Source organism: Pelecanus crispus, chromosome 8 (assembly GCF_030463565.1).
Source record: "Pelecanus crispus isolate bPelCri1 chromosome 8, bPelCri1.pri, whole genome shotgun sequence".
NCBI lineage: Eukaryota > Metazoa > Chordata > Aves > Pelecaniformes > Pelecanidae > Pelecanus > Pelecanus crispus.
The window spans coordinates 25,654,939-25,676,348 of record NC_134650.1 but is presented as its reverse complement, the minus strand read 5'-3'; the positions used below and the strand labels follow the sequence as shown (position 1 = coordinate 25,676,348).

The window sequence follows — 21,410 nt, the reverse complement described above, 5'->3', positions numbered from 1 at the left end:
TAACAGCAGCCTGCTGCAGACTAAATATGTGAGCAAACACTGTAGGTCCCTGCAATGCACCCACGCCAGATAAGGACAGCCTAGTGTCAGAAGTGTGTACTCCCTCAGCTCTTTCCACTGACCAGGCTGCACCATGACTACAGGAGGCAGAGCATCTGCTTGCTGAGGGGCTGCCTAAGAACATCACCATTTCCCTGTAGTTCAGCTGTAGAGCAAAGGAAGGTGGCAGAGTCAGGCATGCCTCCTTTCCCCTTCCCCTGCTTCCCTCCCACAATCTACCATTCCCTGCCAAGGTAAGTAACAAGCTTCTGCTCCCTAAATAATGTAGAAAGGGAGAACAGAGTGGAGAGCAGAAGAGCCACTCAAACCTTCACCACTTGGCTGATTGAGATGGCCCTAAAAACACTGCTGTAGTGAGAATTCTCTACTCTAGTAGAAAATGAACAACCTGGTAAATGAAAGAAAGTGCTAATGAGGCAAAGCAGGCAGGGGAGTACACAACAAGCTTGCTCTCCAGGTAAGACTAGGAAAGAGCTTTGACCATTGGCAGCTAAACTGACCTTACCTGGAGATATAGGTGAGGGGAAGAGGTATGAGGAGTCACTACCCAGGCAGGTGACAACGCAATGTCCCCAGGAAAAGCTACAGTCTGGTTCTCCTTACCTTTGATTTCACTAGCTTGGTGATACTCTCTTTCAGTGTTCCCTCAACAGCAGTGAGCTTGGCGGCAATAGTGCTACTTAGCTGGCTAGCAATAGGGTCCATACTCTTGGAAATACCTAGGCACAACACAAAACGTGAAAGTTGCAGCTTTAAGCCTAGAGTCACACTTCAAAACCTGACAAAAAAAAAAAAAAAGGAGTCAAACTCTTCTTGGATATGACACAGCAAGGGGCAATGGTCATAAGCTCTGGCTTGGGAAGCTAAGGTTGGATATCAGGAGAAACATTTTGCTAGGAAGGTGGTACAGTTCTGGAAGTCATCACAAGAGGCTGTGGAATCTCCAACCTGAAGGTTTCCAAGACTTGCCCTGACAAAGTCACAGCTGACCTGATCTAGAATAGTGGGTAGCCCTGCTTCAAGCAGAATGGTGGATACTAATGGCTGCAGAAGGCTTTCCCACCAGTATTTCTTTGAACATTTCATTACATAGATGGTGCCAGTGCGTCAAGGAAGGGAAAAGACAAGTTTAAGTTTGCTTCAGTCAAGTCTCAACATCTCCAAACTTATTAGGCTCTTTTGCCTCCCTCCACCAGACAGACTCCAGAAGCTTTATGGATTATAATGAAACATCAGACCACGCTCTCTGGAAAGGCATCCCCTCTGGGATCCTCACACTCCTTCCAAACCACAAATCCTCTTCTCAGATTACAGTGGGGCCCACAACAGTTTCAAAGTGCAATGACTAGTCTTCATGTAACTTAACCCCTACATCATATAGCACCAACACTTTCACGCAGCATGCTTTCAATCTCTACAGGGCTAACTGTAGGGATCCACCTTCAAAACCTAGGCAGCAACACTCACACTGGGGTATGGTCTTCTTCATCTCCTCACGAATGGTCCTCTCCAGACGGTTACACACAGCAGAGGAAAGGGACTGAGAGAGCTGCTGAGACAGATGCTCCTGGAGCTGCCCATTGCGCTGCTGTCCTTCTGTCAGTGCTCGGTCTAGCCTTCTCTCTAATGAGAACGCATGTTAAGGAGGACAAACAACAGATTTCCTCTCTACCCTCAACACTCCTGTCCACAAAGATGGACACTAGCCTCACCTCCAGAGGCTCAGAGAGCAAATTTACAGCTCTGGTAACATTGCTGGTGTGTTCCTGTGAACAACAGGGTGCTCTTAAACAAATTATCAAGGTTAGAGAAGAGCTCTGGAAGGCGTGGTAGAAAAGCCAAACAGCTAAAAGAAGCTCAACAGTAGTGTTCCCTATGTATTGTGGGTTAACTTAGCTGCCCCTGTAGGCAGCTCAGCCCCACACAGCTGCTTGCTTACTCCTCTGCAGCAGGATCGGGGAGAGAACAGGAAGGGTAAAAGTGAGAAAGCTAGTTTAATAGGTAAAGCAAAAGCTGCACATGCAAACCAAGCAAAATAAGGAATTCATTTACTACTTCCCATCAGTGGACATGTGTTCAGCCAGCCCCAGGAAAGCAGGGCTCCATCACGCTTAACAGTGACTTGGGAAGACAAATGCTGTCACTCCAGATGTCCCCTCTTCCTCCTCCTTTCCCCCAGCTTTTACTGCTGAGCATGACATCATACAGTATGGGACATCCCTTTGGTCAGTTGGGGTCAGCTGCCCCAGCTGTGTCTCCTCCCTACTTGCCCACCCCCAACCTGCTTATTGGTGGAACAGCATGAGAAACAGAGGCAGCCTTGACAGGGTTTTGCAATAGCGTAAACATCAGTGTGTTATCAACATTGTTTTGGTCACAAATCCAAAACATACCACCATAAGAACTGCTATGAAGAAAATCATCTCTATCCCAGTCAAAACCACTACAGAAACCAAGAAGCCCAACATCCATAAAAAGCAAATTGTTAAAAATGTTTCTACAGGATGTAATTGGTGGACCTAAGTGATATAGTGATGTAGTGCATGGGAGCAAACCCAGGTTTAATAAAAGCTAGTCATAGCTCATGAAGCAACCAAGCTCTCTGAAGGAGCCAACACAAAAACACTGAGATGCATATGCATCTTAAAAAAACCCCAAAACTAAACACCAAGACAAAAAAAAACCCCAACAAAACAAACAGTGAAAAGACAATTCAGCTGCTGACAAAATTCAGTGCAGATCTGAAGTTGTGCAGATAGGGAAATATTATTCTAATATTACAATATAGCTCTAGACTCTGAACTTCAGTAGAAAGCTATCTGAATTATCTATGAAAATATCAGCCTGATGGTCAAAAAGGAAAATCCAAGACTAATTAATATGAAAACGGAAATCACTGTCATGTCATAGAAGTTAAGAGTGGTTTCAGACATGAAACAGGCTAGAGCTGCTCAGTTTGGGGAACATGACCAAATTCAGTGCAGTAGATGATGTACAGGAACTGACTACTCACAATACAATAAAAATAATTGGATGCCAGGTTTGAAAACACCAAAAGAAAGTACTTTTCAGATGACACATAAGGCACCTGTGGACTGCCAGATGTATATATGGGTACAGACAAGATAATTCTGTATTCAGCAAATGCAGTATGGCAGTCAGATACTATTTCTGGTGCAAATACTGACTTGCCTTAAGGAGGAAAGGAAGGAAAGGATCATCCCATAATTACTCTTTGCAACTGGCCACTGCTTGATGTGGGATAATGTATTAGGTGCACCTCTAGTCTACTCCAGTGTTACAGCACTTATGGTCTTAATGGGTAACTAGAAGATTTAGTGGCATGGAGAAAGCATCAGTTCTTCTCCGTTCTGAGTTTCTCGCCCTTCAAAAGGGACTGAGGGGAACTGAAATAGTTATATTGTGGCCTGGCAATTTTACTGCACCTATGGCCCATGCTACCAAGATCCTTGAACTTTCTTAGCCTTCCTCATGTCTCTAGTCTGCCTCGCGGTCTTCCGCTTCTTAACTGCCATGCAACATTTGCAAACAAGGATACGCTCCTGCTCCTGCTGGGAGTCAATCACCCTCTCCACGTGACCCATAAGGGAACTCTGAATGGCATCAAGGTGATCCGTGAGTCTCTGCAGCAGCTCCATCTGGTTCTGACGCAGCTCAGAGAGCTCCCGCTGTTGGCTCCTCAACATGCACATCAGCTCATCCTGAAACTCTGATGTCACCTGTGTGTGGAGAGGACAAGCATTCATTTCTAACAGGACTGGAGGCGAGTCAAGCTTTCTGCTAGGTATTAAGTCAACCTCTGTGCCTAGGACTGAAGAGTAATACACAGAGCAGAAAACAGGGCCAGTTTAATGCCTATTTCTAAGACTTTTGTCCCAAGAAATAAACCCATAAAGCAAGGTACATGAAATTCCTGCATGGAATTCATAAATGGTTGCTTAGAATATCAACTGTTTAGATTCAAGACCCCCTTCAAATCTCTGGCATCTAAAAGAAAACAGAAGAAAACAGATCCTATTCACTTTTGGCCAGGTACTGAGAAAGAGCGTTTAAGCCTTCAAATGTAAATACTGACCTCAAACACTTATGAAAGAGCTGTGCAATCAGTAGAGCAAGAAGGAAGTTTTCTAGAGCACTTTTTCAGCTCTTTCACTTATTTATGAATAACCAAATAACTGAAGAAGTGTACATCTATAGTTCGTTGTCTCTTTACCTGCTCAAAATATCTAAAGGAGGTACATACATCAAGGGCAGTTTAAGAAGTGTATGCAACGTGACTGAGAGCATTTTCTACCAGATATGAAGGTACTATCAACAGAGATAAGAAATGCCAACAGGCAAGTCCCACTGTGACCCTTACTTTGCTGGGAACAGCTCATCCTGCTGCTGATGCATGTGAGTCATCTCAGCAGGGAAGAGGAAATAAGTGGTAGCGTCTTAGATTATATAGCGCTTATGAGAACACAGACATGCACATCAATATGTAAAGGTGAGAAGAAAGACATCAGTCTGGATAGCACTGAGCAGCTCCTTCTCTGCTGTGCAAGTCAGGGAACAGAGCAATGCCAAGCCCAAGTGCAGCCCCATCTCAGCCTGCCTGGGCACAGCAGGGGCCCATGGTACTTCAAGGAACTGCGATGAACTTCCTCTCAGGTCTTTAGTAAGACAGTAAATAGAACTGAAGCATCATGCCCTTGGGACAGACTGCAGAGCAGCTCTGACTCACCTGGTGGTTAGATGATCTTGGCGACTGGTTCACATCCCTGGAAATAAAAAGCAAAAAAGTAGTAACCCAATTATGTCAATTAACCGCTCTTATTATCCAAGCCTTCTGCCAAACCAGATCACACATTTTACAGTTGCTTTAGATTTTACACTCCAGCTCATACTTCTGTTTTGCCTAGTATAACATGAAGAGCGACGGGAAGGTGATGAAATCCCAGTCCTTACAGCACTGTGAGTCCATCATTTGCACTATGCACAGACCCTGAAGTTCCTTACAGACTGGTCCCTTCGCAGGGAGGAGATTTGAACCAAGTCTTAATGAGGACTGTTACAAAGAACAACGCACACTGATTTTTCAGTTTTGTCCAAATTCAAAGCCAGGGAAGGCTTTGCCAAACAGCTTTTGAAGGTCTCCTGATATTTTACAAAGAAAAACCAGGTACCCATTTGTTAAATATAGAATTAATGAGCTTCAAGTCATCTAGAATGATTCTAGCTCTCAAGGTGAGGAAACTAGTGATGCACTCCAGCATATACAGCAGAATAAAGAAAAACACTGAACGATCCACTAATATGGCATGTCTCCATCAAAGTCACAGACCTATGAATATTCAAATGCTACCAGAAGGAAAGCAAACATTTGTTGTTCCCAGACAGCATCCATTCAGCAACTTTAAAAGGACTGAGGCAGGAAAAACGAAAGTCATTTCAGAGATTAAGAGCTTCTGGGTGTCACAGTACAGGACCACAGCCACAAACTGAATGCCATAGCCCATCTTTGTTGTAATCTGCACAGCCAGAGATGCAAATCATGGAGCTATAGGAACACAAGAAGAGGAGAGTGCCCCATGCAGAAGCTGTGCTGCTCTCCTCACATTAATGCTCTCCTCACATTAATGCAGACGGGTTGGTCTAATTTGCCAAGGGCAGACCTTTCCAGTCATCAATTTTCACTTACAAGACATTCATATCGGCACGTTTAGAAACACAAAAAAGCAGCAAGCAGGTAACAAACGATATTGTTGAACAAGAGCACTGTGCCAGTGTTCAGAAGCCAATCAGAAATGGAGGCCATGTTAAGCTATACTCACAGCTTCACAGTTCCAATGAAACCTTCACTGAAACCAGCAAATGGATCCGGTGTCCCCCCACAATGTGCAATTTACCTTCCACGCATCTTCTGAAGCCCAGGCTATATTTTGGATTTTGAGTTCCCAGCTGGAAAGGTAGTACGGAACCTACTCCCACACCCCTGAATTGCAGTCAGTGTCTGAGTAACCATCAACACTTTCTGTGGGGTTACTGCCACTTGCAAAATGGGGTGAGGGTTGGGAGCAGTTGGCTGCTGCCCAGCCTCAGACCCTAGTCTCACTGCTAAAGGCTACATCAGGTTGTGGCCCTGCACAGCTGGTCCCACAGCCACCTGTATTCCGGCAAGCCCAGCATACCCGTCATCTTTCTTGCCCTTCCGCTTTAGCTTTGGGGAAGCCCGAGGGGATGCCTTGGCTTTCCAGTCCTTCACAGGCAGCCTCTGCGTAGATGCTTTGGCACCAAATCCACCTGATGTAGAAGCCAAGCTTGCAACTTCATCATCATGGTCACTATGAAGGAACAGCAGGGGAGAGGACATCACTTGCAATACTGGATAGTGTTAGCCTTCACTAACGGGAGAGGGATTCACACTCTGCTCTTCATCCACACACAGTCAGAGTCACTCAGCTAAGGATGCCTGCCACCTTGATCTTTAACACAGAGACTTCTACAGAGCTCAGCCCACGCTGCTCTGTTTTGATCTAGGTCTGTTCAGGCTGAGCTCCAGTGCTGCATAACAAGACTTGAAGGGTCTCTGCATTAGGAACCACTGTGGTTCAGGTAGTGACACAATGATGCCTGTTGTTGCTCCATACACACACTAGCACATAAGTCCTAGGATATGACACTGACCCAACAGGGAACCCAAGCATAGCATATCCTTACAGCTTTACAGACAGAAAGCACTTAACGCAGCAAGTATTGCAGGAACAGAGGAGAATCAGGTTGAGCCTAGGAAGTGCATGATTCTCTGTACCTTGGAGTCTTTCAGCTGCTGACCAGCCATCCAATGCAGACTGCATGTTTCAGTCTGAACTGAAGTGTGTATTATGAATGAACCCGCAGCTGTCAAACAGGGCTGAGCTTGCCAGACACACAGAATGTGCCCACAGAGCTTTTGGGTAGCTCATGAGGAAGCAAGGATATCAAAAGCAAGAAACTAACTCCTGAGATACCCTTGCTACCTTATCTAAGGCACAGTATTTGGAAACTGGTCCCATAACAAGTTTTCACTGCTAATTAAACCAAGCTTGGTCCACACTCTTAGGAGCAGCACAGTCAAACCTTTCCCTACAGAGAGTAAACTGGACAATACCCAGAGGCCAATCTCATGATCAGCTGAAGTCATCAGAACATTACGGAAGCTGGATTGCACACACACATTAAGTCAGGAGACAAAGCAAAGACATTCACCCCACACGTGAAGGCTTGCTGGGGACAGAAGCACGAATGCAGCCTGAACTGAGTCCATGCAGGGCGAGAGAGGGGGCTGAGCACTCTGGTACCTTTGTTCTGCACTAGCATCCTGGCTGTCATGCTGCAGCAGGTGGTAGCTGTGTCGATGATAGGAAGAGCCCTTGTGCTTTTCTTCAACCTCATCCCTTGGGCTAGAGGAGGGAAAAAAAGAAAATACCATCATGAAAGTCTCTTTCAGCTTGGATATTTGCTCACTCCACTTCTCATGAGAGATCCTGATAGAAGGTCTAAAACGAACAACAACCCCACACCTATCTGCACAGGTCCAGAAAGCAGCCGGTGTTGTTTAGCAGCACTAAACGCTCAAACTTCTTCATGCATTTTTCTGGGGACCTTAAGAAGGGAGAAGCAGCTCAGCTATGCTTCAGGCACTAACCAAGAACAAACTCTCAACAGACATTCATGCAAGACAGGTAAGCCACTACTCAAAATAGGCAGTACAGCGTACTTCACTGAATAGCATCATCTTGGGTTTGTTTTTCCTCAGGTAACACTGATCACTGGGGCAAAAATCATCAGTGCTTCTCAGTTCTTTCAAGTGTCTAAGGAAGCATACAGATTTGATGGGTTAGCTCTACCAGACAGAACAGAACTGTAACAGTGAATCCAGTCTGAGTTTCATAAAGATTTTGAAAACAAACTGCACATGCTTCTAAGCTGTAAACTAGGTCTATCTGAATTCAGCTTGCAGGAAGATCTTTAGACAGAAGTGAGCACTTGTTACTTTCATGTAGGCTGATGGCTTGACTGAGCTGGAATGTTAAAAAAAAAAAATTCTCTCGGATCCAGAGATATCTGATCTGATATTCTGATATGAGAAGTCCTGAAGAATTCAAATACAGAGTGGGATTGAGGGGAGTTGCAAACTCCTATGAAAGGGTTTTCTCAACTTCAAATTATGAGCAAAAGCAAAAACACTGCATAGAGACACAGCCTCAGTGCCCTCCCCAGAGCTGTCAGAATTGAGACTGTTTCCTGAAGCAGCATCCTCAGGCGTGGAGGCACAAGGTGAGGCCTTTCTCTTGCAGTTCTGATGGGAGGGAACAGCCCTGGACAGTTTGATGGACAATACTGACACTCTCAGCCTGCTAGTCCTGTTGAAAAGGAAGGTGTTTGAAGGCTTGATGGTCCATTCAGCCCTGGCCTAGACAGACTCTGGAGGTGCCAGATGCATCTCACTGTTCCAATCCCACAAGACAGGGACACTAATTCTGTGATGAATCCTAGCACTACTCCAGTGTAATAGTTTGCTCCTGGCAAGCAGGCATACGTGATGTTGCCCCATTCTGCATGACTGCTCCACAGAGACATTGCCATTCATTTTCTGACTTTTAAAGTACTTAATTTATAACGCTAGCTGCACAGAACCAATCCTAGAAGAGATACATACGATTAGGCTATAATCAAACCTGTCAATTATGTTCTTATTGATTCCTTCCAACAAAAGCATGCAGGAAGGCATCACCTGGGGCAGAATTTAGCTTGTACTGGTTTTATTTCCCGAGTACAAAAAAACCCCAAAAAATTCCCATCTCAAGTCTCCATTCCTAGGTGAACATGAAGGCCAATAAAGTAGACTTTTCACCTTCTTAACAAAGATCCTTTATGTTGCAAGGGGTGTCAGAGAGCACAAATTGTTAGAGTTGGCCTGGGAAGTTGAGGACACAGCACACACAGACCAAGCAGACAGGAAGGCTGAATCATCAGATCCTTTAAGGAAAGGAGGGATGGAGAACTGCTCTGGTTTAATCACAACATAAGAGCTTTTCACCAAGCTAGCTTTGGCAAGTGCAAAAAAATTGCCCTAAGCAAGACAAACCCAAGTGATTACCTGTCTGCCATGCTGTTCCTGGTTTCTCTGGTTATGTCAGGAGCTGCTGGCCATGGCTGACTCACAACACTGTCAGAAGATGCATTTTCCTGAGTTAAAGCAGTCTCCAGTAATGATGGAGCATTCAGTCTGTCCACCTCCACTGGAGGCATGTCCAAAGAGTGGTGGCTGTGCTCTGAATTGTGCCGGTTCCTTGGAGACAGCAAATGCAAGGCTGAGGCAGCAGATGCCATGCTGTCTGCGTGATGACTGGGCTCCAGCACCTCCGCAGGTAGCCCAGAAGGAGCTGCTGCAAAGCTGCGTTGCAAGGTCTCAGAAGCAATTTCTGGGATATCTTGGGACATGGCTGTGGAAGCAGAGGAAATGACGTCTGGCGAGCGCTCACGGGTGGGAGAAGCCTGGGGCACCACCAAGGGCTCCACCTCCTGCAGTTCCAGTGCTAGAGAGGGGTTTCCTGGTGTGACCTGAATTTAAAAAAAATTTTTAAAAAATTAAAAAAAAAAATCAAACAAGAGCATTCAGGGTAATGCAGAGACACCCCAAGAACCCCTGATACCTTACACCAACCACCTCTGGACTCAGTCAGCTGAATCCTTTCTGTATGTGATCCCTGTGCTCCCACTCTGTTCAGCAGATGGACAAGGGCCCCAGGACTTGTAATGGACTCTCAGCTGGGCTAACATGACACTTAAGCCAATGCCAGTTTGAACACACTTTCAGAATACAAGTTCTACTTCCCTGCTCTGCTCCAGGATCCCTTCTCTTTGAGGGAAAAATTTAGTTTTAACATTTAATATCTCCTGGACTGAAAGCTTATTTCAATTTCAAGCTTTGGTCAATCTGTTTTACCTCACACCTGGAAAGAAAAATTTAGGAATAGGAAATGATTGTTTAAGACCTGTCAGACCAACAAGGCAGAAGAAACCTTTCCAGCTAGCACTGTCTCCTAACACAAAGGCTGACCATGTCCAACCATTGTGATAGTGACAGCACAAGCTAGAGCTGTCTCTAGTTTTCAGAGACATGCTATTTTACATGAAGTCAAGCTCCATTAACATAGGTAAACCTGGCTGCAGATGTGTGCCAGCAGCTGTACTTTCCAAAGGGCTGATGTTGGCCCTGTTAATATCTAAATAAGTCTAACTTCAGCTTATATAGGCCCATAGAGAGAGGTCCCTTGGCCCATGAGGAGAAGGAAAGGAATAGCATTTGGAGCCTTACTGGAACAGGTGCCTTTGGTGTTAGCTTGTCAGGGAGGCCTGGGATAAGAACTGAATGGCTCCTAGGACTAGTCTGGAGACTGCTGCTACTGCTACTCAGCGTGAGGCTGGTGTCCAGCTGCATCTTGGGGCTCACAGTCAAGTCTTCCGATGCCCTGCAGAAAACAGAGATACAAACAAATCAAGCAGGTCAACCTAGTGATACGGATCTGCATCAAACACTTGAGGTGAGGACACAGGATCCACAGGTCAATGGAGGAGCCCAGCGAGATACCATGTGGAAACAAAAAAACCCAAAAGATGGGCATCGCAATCTCTTAGAATTTCAGGGGTCAATGAGACCAGTTATGTCTTCAGTACACACCTTACAGAATTTAGGGAGAAACAGGACACTATGTCATAGGTCTTTGTCCTTTTCCCAGCCCCTAGAAGTGAAGTTTTCACCTGTTATGCAGCCCAACCCACTGCAACACTACTAAGATTTTCCTAACGGTCCCAATTATCTCCCTGTCCTTGGCGGCTGCAGTGTTGTCTTACCTGTAAACAATGACAGCCCTTTGGGAGAAGCATGTAAAGCAACAAAACTGAGATGCAATAAGAGAATCCCTATGAGGCACAAATGAAACACTATTGCTGGCCCCTTGGATGACAGCAGGCATGCTCCAAGCTGCATGAGAGATGCAAACATTTGCCCATACAGGGACATTGGGACTCAGGACAGTTTCTAACTCTGGTTACAATCTCCTCTCCTACAAGATTACACTACAGCTCTGTGCCACCCTGAAGGACAGTATCAGTTCAGCTGCAGATATATTATTTAATACATGTGCTATTTACCTGGGCATAGAGGCATCCGTGACAGAAGTGCTACTCATAGCTGTGACTGCAGTCAGGGAACTAACGCTGCTGCCTGGAGATACAGCGATCTGTAAGAAAATACACAGCAGTCAGGATGTGACAGAAGAGTCCAACAGCAGAACTGAACCTGAGAATGCTGGGTCCAGAAGAACTCCTAAAGAGTCTTTGGTGAAGAGGGAATAGAAAAAAGAAAATAGGTTGAGTTGTATTGCTAGGTGCTGGTCAAAGGCAACCCCCAATACATACTCATCACATGAGCCATGACTGCTTTTATTGAGCAATTGCCCTCCCAAAACAAAGTGGCATTCTGCAGGGCTCCGCACCAGATCCCCATTTTGTTCTTTGAGCTAGGCTGCTCTTGTCAAGGTCTGCTGCCACTAGTGAGGCCAGAGCCTGTATGGGGTTTAGATCCTGCACTGCTGATACACAGAAGTAGAATGCTCCAATGCACAAGAAGAGGTATTGCTCATCTAGCTAGCTGGCTAGCAATGAAGAGTACAGGGGGATATGCTGGTCCCCACTGCTGCTTCTGGCTACCAAGAAACGCCTACAGAGAACACCAACACACACACACGCAAGTACTCAGCTGGGAAAGCCGGTGTGGCCAAGCTTCTTACGCTTAACAGTGCTTATGGTAGAGAGCAGAGACTGAGCTAAACTCAAAGCTGTGTCCACCCTACAGTGGTCCTGTGTGCTGGTGCTGGCAGGAAAAAGCCTGCCATGAAACAGGTAGCAGTCAAAGGCCAGGTTTAAACTGAACAGTTACACTGTTTAAACTCAAGAGTGAGCTGCTCCTTGCAGCAAACAGTATGTGCAACCATCACACCTTCAAGAACTTCTCTCTGCTCCCTTGGGACATCTTTGCATTGCGAAGGCTACCCATCCTCAGGGACATAATTAACTCCTGTGCTCAGCAACTTTGCCAGCAACATCAAAACCTTTAGGAAGAGTTTAATTTATTCTTTGCTCCCCAAGTTGTTGCCAGGGTGGCTCTCTCCTGTTAGTCAACTCAGCACCAACTCCATTTCTGCACATCTCCATGTGTTGTTCATCCTCATCCAGGCTCCTCCAGTACATGTTCAAGCTGTGGTGACAACCATGTGTTCCTCCCTTGGAAGGGGGAAGCCCTGCCTTAGGATGTGTACATGTAGTGCTACTCATAAGCACTCTCCCCCTTGCCTGTAAGAACTATATCAGCATGCCAAATAACTGCTGACAGTTAATTTCTCATAGGAAGGCAGAGAAAACACAAACAGTGCAGCTTCTCACCAGTGGAATCCACACCTTGTATTTAAGTTGCAGATCTCTTTTCTTAAAGGATGCACTTTTAAAAATTCTTTTTAATTTATTTCTACTCTCATTCTAAAAGCACATGGAGAAAACTACACAGTCACAAATTCAGTACAGAGATTCAGTACAAATTAAGTATAGAGGCACAGAAGCAGGCTATATAGCAAGAATATCTGAGTGGGTTTAAGAGAAACTAACATGACACTTGGATGCAGAGTGGCCAAGAAACAGTGAGCTTACGCACTTCTGCTTGTTGGCATAATCAAGAAGGGGCAGCAGAAACCTGCACTGAGTTAGACAGATGCATGCTGTCAGTGCCAGACAGCCTCTAGAAATACCCAGCAGGACCCAACAGTGCATGATGCAGCACTGCTAACCATGCACATGTGACAGAGCATTAAGAGGAAGTCTGGTTTCTGACTGCTCCATCAGAGCTCCACTGAGGAATAAATGCTTGCTTATGGCTCTTCACCAAGACACTTTGCTATGCTTTGCAGAAATCACCAAATCCTGAGGAACGCTTCACATGCTTCCTGATACCGAAATCCCTGGAAAAAGCACAGAAGACTTGCCTTCTGTACAAGTTAAGGCCTGCTGTGTTAGATTCAAAAAAATCCACCGAGCTACTGGATCGATGATTTGCAGATCAAGACGTTACAGTCCCGTCTACCTACCTGATCATTTCAAACATGCATTCCCACAGGATCCCATCAGACAGGATATGCAGAGATGGCATATTGTCTTCTATTATAGTTATATCACAACCCCAAACAACCTGTGTAAACCAGTCTCACAGCTTAGATACAGTTATTTAGCAAACCCATATTTCTACACAAATACAGCTACATCAGCAGTTTTGAAGCTAAACACAGCACTTGCAATGCAAGCTTAGGCCAGTTTAACATTTTAGATGCGCCAACATGTCTTTACTCAGTTTGTATACATGCACAGAGTCTCCTGTGTGCTCTGCATTCAGCTAGCATGGCCTAGAGTAATTACTGCCTAGGAAAAGTTCCCAAAAGTATCAAAATCCAAACCCACCCCTTCTACCACCAATAACAGCGCTGTTCTCTGGTTACCTGTTGAAGAGATGTACTTGGTGTCATGAATGCATCTGGAGTCATCAGCTTAGGTTTGGCATCATTTGAGAGAGACAGAAAGTCTGCTGGTACAGGCAGATCAGCAATACGCCGCAGGTCTGGTTGAGAGCCATGCACCGATCCTTTTTCAGAACCCAGCCCTTCTGTGCTTAGATCAGCTATGTGGTCTGGAAAGGCTTCCAAGGGAGAAAATACAAATCAATCTACAGGAACTTCCCCCAAAAGCTAAAGCTTTAATTCCACAAAGTATGAACTTATGCCATTGACAGCCATACTGGATTCCAAAAGAACAAGCAAAACCCCTGCAACAACCTGGGCAAAGCAAATCCTGTGTCATGCTTACTTTTTGTAGGCTAAACAGTGGATGTTATCAGGCTTTGATAATAAGAGATCCAAGTTTCCTTTCTTCCCTAAATGCAAGGACAGTTTAACAGCCACATCCCAGAATGGTGAATGAACTGAAAGAGTACACTAAACACAGCCTAGTGCCCTCTACTCCCAAAGCTCTGGTGTCACTGTAATGTCTTCCACCTGACAAGAGACAAATGTCAAGTTTCTGGCACAAGTGCCAAACCACCTAGGAAGGTGAACTCAAGTGTGCACAAAGCATTAGCACTCCTAGCCTAACATGTCCCCACATTCCATACTCACACCAGGCTCTGATCAAGTGGCCTGCTTCCCAGCTAGTCCATATTGAGAACCATTTATGCAATGACATCACTATTCTATTACAAAGACGCACCCAAAGCTGCTCTCTTGCTGCCCCACCTCCAACAACCTCTAAAGGCTCAGCAACACTGAAGACTGATTTAACACAAACGCTCACCAAATTCTTCATGAGAGCCATGGGAAGGCATGGATGCACTCATGTCAGGACTGTGAAGAGGCTGGAATCTAATCTGCACATCCTGTAGGGCCCTGAAAAAAAACAGGCATCTCTGATTAGTTTATGAATCGCCAAGAGAAGTCTAATGCTTAGAAGATTCCTCTTCATGGAACTGATTTCCTTGGAATAAGCTTTAGCATTTTCTGCCCATGACAGAAGAAGGGGAAGCTGATCCTTGTTCAGCTGTGCCACCCAGTTCTGGCATCCAGGGTATTCGAGAGGCGTTTCCCAGCACTTACACATGAGCACAACTCTTAAGTCACTGCGTACTCATGCTGACAAAAATACTAGCTTGCCACAGCAGCATGCAGGGCTACTTCCTGGTAAGGCCATACTGAACACACCACAGCTAGAAGTCTCTACAGGTCCAAGTAGTTTTTGTTATAAGCAAAAGGAATTGGTAAGTTAAATTTCTATAGGTCAGTGCAGGATTAGGATGACCACAGACAGCTGCCCATGGTAGCTGCTATGCATACTCACTTGGTGTGCACACAGAAGAGTTTTATCAGCACACCTGCTGCTGATTCAACAGCCCCAGCTCCCTGAGCACCTTCTGTAAACAAGACAAAAGCAAAATATGAAGTTGGATGGAAACTGCAGACAACCTACTAGAAAAACATCATAGCAGATGAACCAGCAGCAGAGAACCAGCATGATACAGCTTCACACAATCTATGATTCTAATCATAGAATGCTTTGGGTTGGAAGGGACCAGTTAGAGGTCATCTAGCCCAACCCCCCTACAGTGAGCAGGGACACCTTTAACTAGATCAGGTTGCTCAGAGCCCCATCCAACCTGACCTTGAATGTTGTCAGGGATGGGGCCTCTACCACCTCTCTGGGCAACCTGTTCCAGTGTTTCACCACCCTCATTGTAAAAAATTTCTTTCTTATGTCTAGTCTAAATCTATTATTCTTTAGTTTAAATCCACTATTCCTTGTCCTGTCATAACAGGCCTTGCTAAAAAGATCACCCCCATCCTTCCTATAGGCCCCCCTTAAAGTACTGAAAAGCCGCAATAAGGTCTCCCCGCAGCCTTCTTTTCTCCAGGCTGAACAACCCCAGCTCTCTCGGCCTGTCCTCGTAGGAGAGGTGCTCCAGCCCTCGGATCATTTTTGTGGCCCTCTTCTGGACACGCTCCAGCAGGTCCGTGTCCTTCTTGTGCTGAGGGCTCCAGAGCTGGACACAGTACTCCAGGTGAGGTCTCATCACTTCTTCACTTCATCACTTCTCCACTTCAGAAGAAGATTCACCCGGTTAAGGGAAAGTGTATCCTACACTCCCTTAGTTTCCAATGTGAGAGCAATCAAATTTGCTCCAATCCAGTCAAATGAGCCTTAAGGAAGCGGGGGCGGTAGCACGGGCCTGGAAAGATACCTCACTAGGTAGAAAGGAAGAAGCTGAGGTCTGGAACTGCCAGTGATCTGTTCTGGCTGTTGAAGTGACTGGTTAGATATATATCATACAGAAGTTCAGACTAGGGCTCAACCATCCTTCCCGGCTGTAAACAACTATAGTTATGAAGAGCTCTGCAGTAACTTCCCATGAGCCAGCACTGACAACATTCACTCAACACCTGTATCAGTCTCATTGCTAACAAAGCTAAGGAGGCAGAGTAGAAAAGATAAACCTAACTCCCCATAAAAAAAATCTATTAGGCATTCCTATGCAAATTGTCCTAATTATCTGAGCACCAATCAGGGACCCAAAGCTTCAGTCCCAGTCTGCTCCTGACTTGCTACGTGTACCTGTCATTTTTCCTTCTGCATTTCAGAGCAATGCCACTAATATTGACAACAACATGAATTAACTATAATTATGTACAAGACATGGCATAGGGAAGCATGTCATTCTGGACTATCAGTACAGCTGTATCTTTCCAATAGGAAATATGTGATGTTACTCAAAGCATCCTTCCAAATTTTACTAACAGAAAGGTAGGAGGGTAGGAGCAAACCAACAGTTGAAGAGAGGCAGTGATCAAGGAATGTCTACATAGGACAGTTCTCCACAGGATTCACTACCATATTCATTGTAGTAATGGCCAGAAGAAGACATCTCATGCGTTTCTCCTCTAAAAAGAGAGTTACTTGTTCATTTCTGTTGCAAGAAGCTTTGTGGCTTGGGAATATGCCTTCCAGATGTGACGGCGAAGAATCCCACCCTTTCCCTCAACTCAGACTGTGTACTTTTCTCACATCTGTTACAGCTCAGGCAGCACGATTCAGAAGCAAGCAGTTGGTTTCTCAGACCATGTGCTCACACCTCTGATGTTTAATTACACAGTTTACTCAGACAAGCAGTCACAGAAATATATCCTGCTAGTTCTTCCAGGAATCCTTTTGCTCCTGTGAGCCTGCATCAAACTTGCTGGAGGGAGACACAACCCTATGCTGCCAGAGGAAGTTGTCCCCTGCATCCTGCTGGGGACAACGATGCTACATGATTGCAAAAGGATCACAGCTCGGATACCGAGCAGCTAATCTTGTACCTTAACCAAAGTGTCACTCGCAGCACTTAAGCTCACACAGCCCTGGAATGTTTTTTTTAACAATGGAAACACCTCAGTGGAATTTGTGTGGTAAGGGGCAATGGCTACAATCTGGGTTGGGAGGTTCACGTTCAGTATTAAGAAATACTTTCTTTAGGCAGGGGTGCAGCCCTGGGACAGGGCACCAGAGCAGAGACAGAAATGTCATGTTTGGGGGCCTTCAACATGCAACTAGATGAAGCCACAGGTGACCTGATCTGCCACCAGCAATAGCCCTGCTTCAAGCAGCAGGTTGGACCAGAGACCTCCAGAGGTCCCTTGTAGCCAACTCTACTATGTTTCCCTGATGTACTCTAGCTGCATAGGATGTATTTCATACAGACTAAGAGGAGAGCCAGCCTTTTATGAGAAAGCCAGAACCAGTCAGGAAAGAAGTCCTGATCTCACAGCAGCCAAATTCTCTTCACCACCTACCTACACTCAAGTTGTCATTTTCCTCTTCTGCTGGGAGCACTTCGGTGTGTCTTAACCGGCAGCGGCTCACTGCCTGGATGCCAAAGCTTAGGACTGGGTGGGTAAGGAGGAACTCAGAAATGGAACTGAAGTAAGCTTTGCCCTCCTCTTGGTTCTGCATCAGCTCCATCACATACAAGACCTGGAAGAATCAGAAACAGTAAATCACTGGGCTTTCCGAGCAGACCATGAGTCTAGCTAGACCATGCGTCTAGACTACAAAGCCTAGCACCTGAACAAGACTTGGAACAATGGAAATAACACGAGGAATAAAGAAAGCCTGGACCATTTAAATTTGAACAGAACACTCAAGGGAACCACAATAAGCACACTCCTATCTGAGTCAATGTTGACCAGGAACTCAATTGTACTGTGCCAGACACAGGTATCTCCAAATGAGAGCTTTACTTTAGGGTGAGAAATAATCCTTCAGGCTCCTCAGGATTAATCAGCTGAATTGTTACCATTTGACATCTTATGGTGAAATAGTTGAGGCCAGCCTCTGCATTTTTAGCTATTAATGTGCAAATCCTAGACCAAGGGAGCAGAATCAGTCAGACAGATGGTCATTTCTCCTTCTGTCACCATTACCCATACAGCCAGCAATAAAATGAACCACCTACTTTTCTCTGCACATCGCTCAGTATCAGATATTCTGCGGAGAGGTCCAGGCAGACTTTCAGGCTGGGAAGAATACTCATGGAGCTGAAGATATCAGGAGAAAAGCTAGATCCACAAACAAGAGGGAGGGTGGTGCAGAAAGCAAGGCAGATTAGCACAACCAGAATGACTGCTATGAAACTGCATTAGTTAAAAAAAAAAAAAAAAATCTTAAGTTTACAGCCATACTACAGTGCAACCACCCACTAGAACAAAAACATCATTGCAGAAATCAGTGCTGACTTCAGCTAAGTGACCAGTACTGACTTCAGCACGGAGATCACAGAATAGGAACTAGATATAGATTCTGAACATTTAAATGAAAGATGACAGTTTGTCATTAGTTAACATGTTCTACATTCACAGGAGGACAGGAGCCAATGCTACAGATTTAAAAACAAAAATCTACCAAGCCAAAATAACCCTTCTACAGGTTTTGGACCTTCTGTAGTACAAGGCGGAAAAAGCAGCACTTGGCTGCATGCCATACTCTTCTCATTTTAAGAAGGCAATTCAGAAGCGGCTTTACACATGCATGTGATCAGAGAGGCCATGATCCACCAGCAGAAAAGTAAAACCAAGGAACATAACAAGTTGAGTGAAGGGATGGACTAAAGTGGAATTTGAACTTCTGGACCCATATGGTTTGGCAAATAAGCCTTGTATAACCGCTTAAGCTCTGTCAACATAGCAGCCTCTCATTATTTAAATCAGAAAAATCAGTAAGAGGAAGAGATCCTAGATAGGTTATTGAATGTCTAGTATTTCCACAGAAGAAAGCTCTCAAGGAGTGTAATTTGGAACGCCCCTCCTCATGCTACAGGTATGTCTGTGCCCTACAGACCAAATTGAAAACAACAGGTCTTGGTAACACCAACGAGACTGTATAAAAGGATCAACCTCCCACGCCTTGCCAAAGCTTGACCCGACAGTCTGTCACCGCCCTGACAACTTTCAACAGATAGGTCAGATTGGCAAAGGAGGAGGCTCTAACTAGGGCTAGAGTAGACTCCATTGGAGATCAAGGATAACCTTTGCAAAGTAATCATACCTGGAAATTGAGAGCTTTGTTACAAACCACTGCTCAAAGTAAATCCAACCCATCAGGAGAGTCATCATATCAACACTTACCGCACAGTTTGTAGACAGGTCCAAGACACAGTGCACCACATCTTCAGTTCTCTATTTTGATCTGCTCCTGTGATGAGAAATCTCCAGAAAGGAACCCTGCAGGGACAACAGAATTAAGTTGTCTTAAAGAAGATCTGGTCCTTCTCATAAGCATGTTTCACAGAAGACTTCCTCACAAGCTGCCCATAGCTGATTTTACCCAACCATGTGTTAAAGTTCCCAGAAAATCTCTGCGTCTGAGGCAGATTAGAAACCATTATAGCTCTCATAGCTCTCAAGAACCTTAAGGCTACAACTGACTGAAGAAAGAATAAAAATTAAAAACCAAAACAGTCACTTTTTAATCAACTGTAGTAGAAATTTGGAGGATAACAGGCAAGTTAAAACTGACCATAACACAAACCTGAAAGGACTCATCAATTTTGAATTTTCATTGCTTTCATGGAATTGACACTAGAATTAAGGTCACTTTATACTGTGCTCCAGAGCCTTATTTATTTCTCCATCACTAGAAAACTGACTACAAAGGGGACAGGACCTGCCTCTGCCACAACATTCATTTTTTTACAAGTACAATGCAGTTACAAGGAACCCTCCAAAGGTAGAGTTAGAAGACACCACTAAACCTTGATAATCCAAGTATGGGATTGGGGACTTACTCTGGGTCTTGTTTTTTATGGTTGTCACAAAAGAGCAGGCAGGAAAGAGGCCTGCCATCATGGGGTTTCCACTCGTGAAGACACCTAAGAAAGAATTAGAAAAGATTGAGTGTGCAGGAGTAGTAAATAAGGAATATATAAGGCAGGCGCTGAACACATTACCCCTTGTCCAAAGACAGCATTAAGTCAGCAGCCACCAAGTGTTACCAGCCTGTAGCTGTTTACAGGCTTACATAAAATAAGGAGATCACAGCCCATGCACAATCTATTTGTGATCAAAAAAAAAAAAAGAAGAAATCATGCGTTGGTATTTGGTTTGGTGTCTTAACAAGGGCACAATACATAAAATAAGTCAACATGGAGAAGAACAGCTCAGAGCTTTGTCCATTTACAGGGACAGTGCAAGAGTTTGACTACAGCCTGTGCAAAGCACAGAACTCCTGCTTCCAGACACAGCTCTAAGTTCACCAAACCTTGAACATACATGACATTCAGTGATACAACTCTTCTGCAACAAATTACTTCACTAACATTCACCCTATATAGAATATCTTTATAAAGTTCTGAGAATGACCATTGCAGGCAATTCTGTAACAAGGAAATTATCAGAAAATGCTGCTCTCTCTTCCAAGATCCTTCATTTTCTAATTCTCCAGTTACCTTGGCTCGTCTTGCCCCTCAATATAGATCTGCCAGAATTTGACAAAACCATCATGGCTTGCTGTGGCCAACACAGTTCCATCTGGAGAAAGTGCTCCCTCACTCAGGCACTAAACAGAGAAGGCGGGGGAGAAACCAAAAGACACAGAAAAGTGATTTTATAGCTCTTCATGGAGAAAGAGTACTCTCTTCAAACAGGAATTTGACTAACAGTCTGTTAGTACATGAGGTCAGAGTGATTTCCAAACAGACATGTCACCAGGCAACTTAACCCTTCACAGAAGAATTGACAGGGCTTTTTTGTGTAATAATAATTAACAATCACCTTTTCCAGACAGCAAATTTAAGTACAATGGATTGTGCTGCTACTGTTCCCACTGTTACTCATGTTATGAACAGAGCTCATTTTGGTTTGGGATCTTCTGGCTATTCACAGTCCTATTGTTTCACAATCATAATTGTTTCATCTAAGCGATACAATTACTTTGCTATCATCCTGTTCAAGAAGTGAAATTGGACTCTTTCCAGTTGTTTTTTTTATATTCAGAATAATCACCTATTACTTAGCTGCAGTCCTGGTCCACTGTACTCACAGATATAACTATACTCATTAGGGAAATCAGAGAAGAATATAGATGACATCAGTCTTAATTTTCCCCTTTTCATCCAGCAGTAAACCACTGCAGTGGTTCCATTTACCAAGAGATGTAACAAAATAGTAGAAATACAGTGCAGG

General features: G+C 44.7%; 1 protein-coding gene across 2 annotated transcripts in view; it reads right to left on the bottom strand.

Moving 5' to 3' along the window:
• Window positions 1-21,410, bottom strand: part of EDC4 (enhancer of mRNA decapping 4) — a 38,337-nt gene that overhangs the window by 6,252 nt on the left and 10,675 nt on the right. Inside the window, exons 8-24 of one of the 2 annotated variants that reach the window (XM_075715460.1) lie at window positions 20,675-20,784; window positions 20,015-20,098; window positions 19,356-19,451; window positions 18,188-18,290; window positions 17,526-17,706; window positions 15,040-15,112; window positions 14,500-14,591; window positions 13,653-13,849; window positions 11,263-11,351; window positions 10,427-10,580; window positions 9,206-9,669; window positions 7,404-7,505; window positions 6,255-6,407; window positions 4,808-4,844; window positions 3,620-3,800; window positions 1,528-1,683; window positions 664-779 (exon numbers count right to left, since the gene is read on the bottom strand). In XM_075715460.1, the coding sequence (XP_075571575.1) occupies window positions 664-779; window positions 1,528-1,683; window positions 3,620-3,800; window positions 4,808-4,844; window positions 6,255-6,407; window positions 7,404-7,505; window positions 9,206-9,669; window positions 10,427-10,580; window positions 11,263-11,351; window positions 13,653-13,849; window positions 14,500-14,591; window positions 15,040-15,112; window positions 17,526-17,706; window positions 18,188-18,290; window positions 19,356-19,451; window positions 20,015-20,098; window positions 20,675-20,784 (2,388 nt within the window). The remainder of the gene's footprint in view (window positions 1-663; window positions 780-1,527; window positions 1,684-3,619; window positions 3,801-4,807; window positions 4,845-6,254; window positions 6,408-7,403; window positions 7,506-9,205; window positions 9,670-10,426; window positions 10,581-11,262; window positions 11,352-13,652; window positions 13,850-14,499; window positions 14,592-15,039; window positions 15,113-17,525; window positions 17,707-18,187; window positions 18,291-19,355; window positions 19,452-20,014; window positions 20,099-20,674; window positions 20,785-21,410) is intronic. The other variant, XM_075715461.1, reaches the window with a different exon arrangement.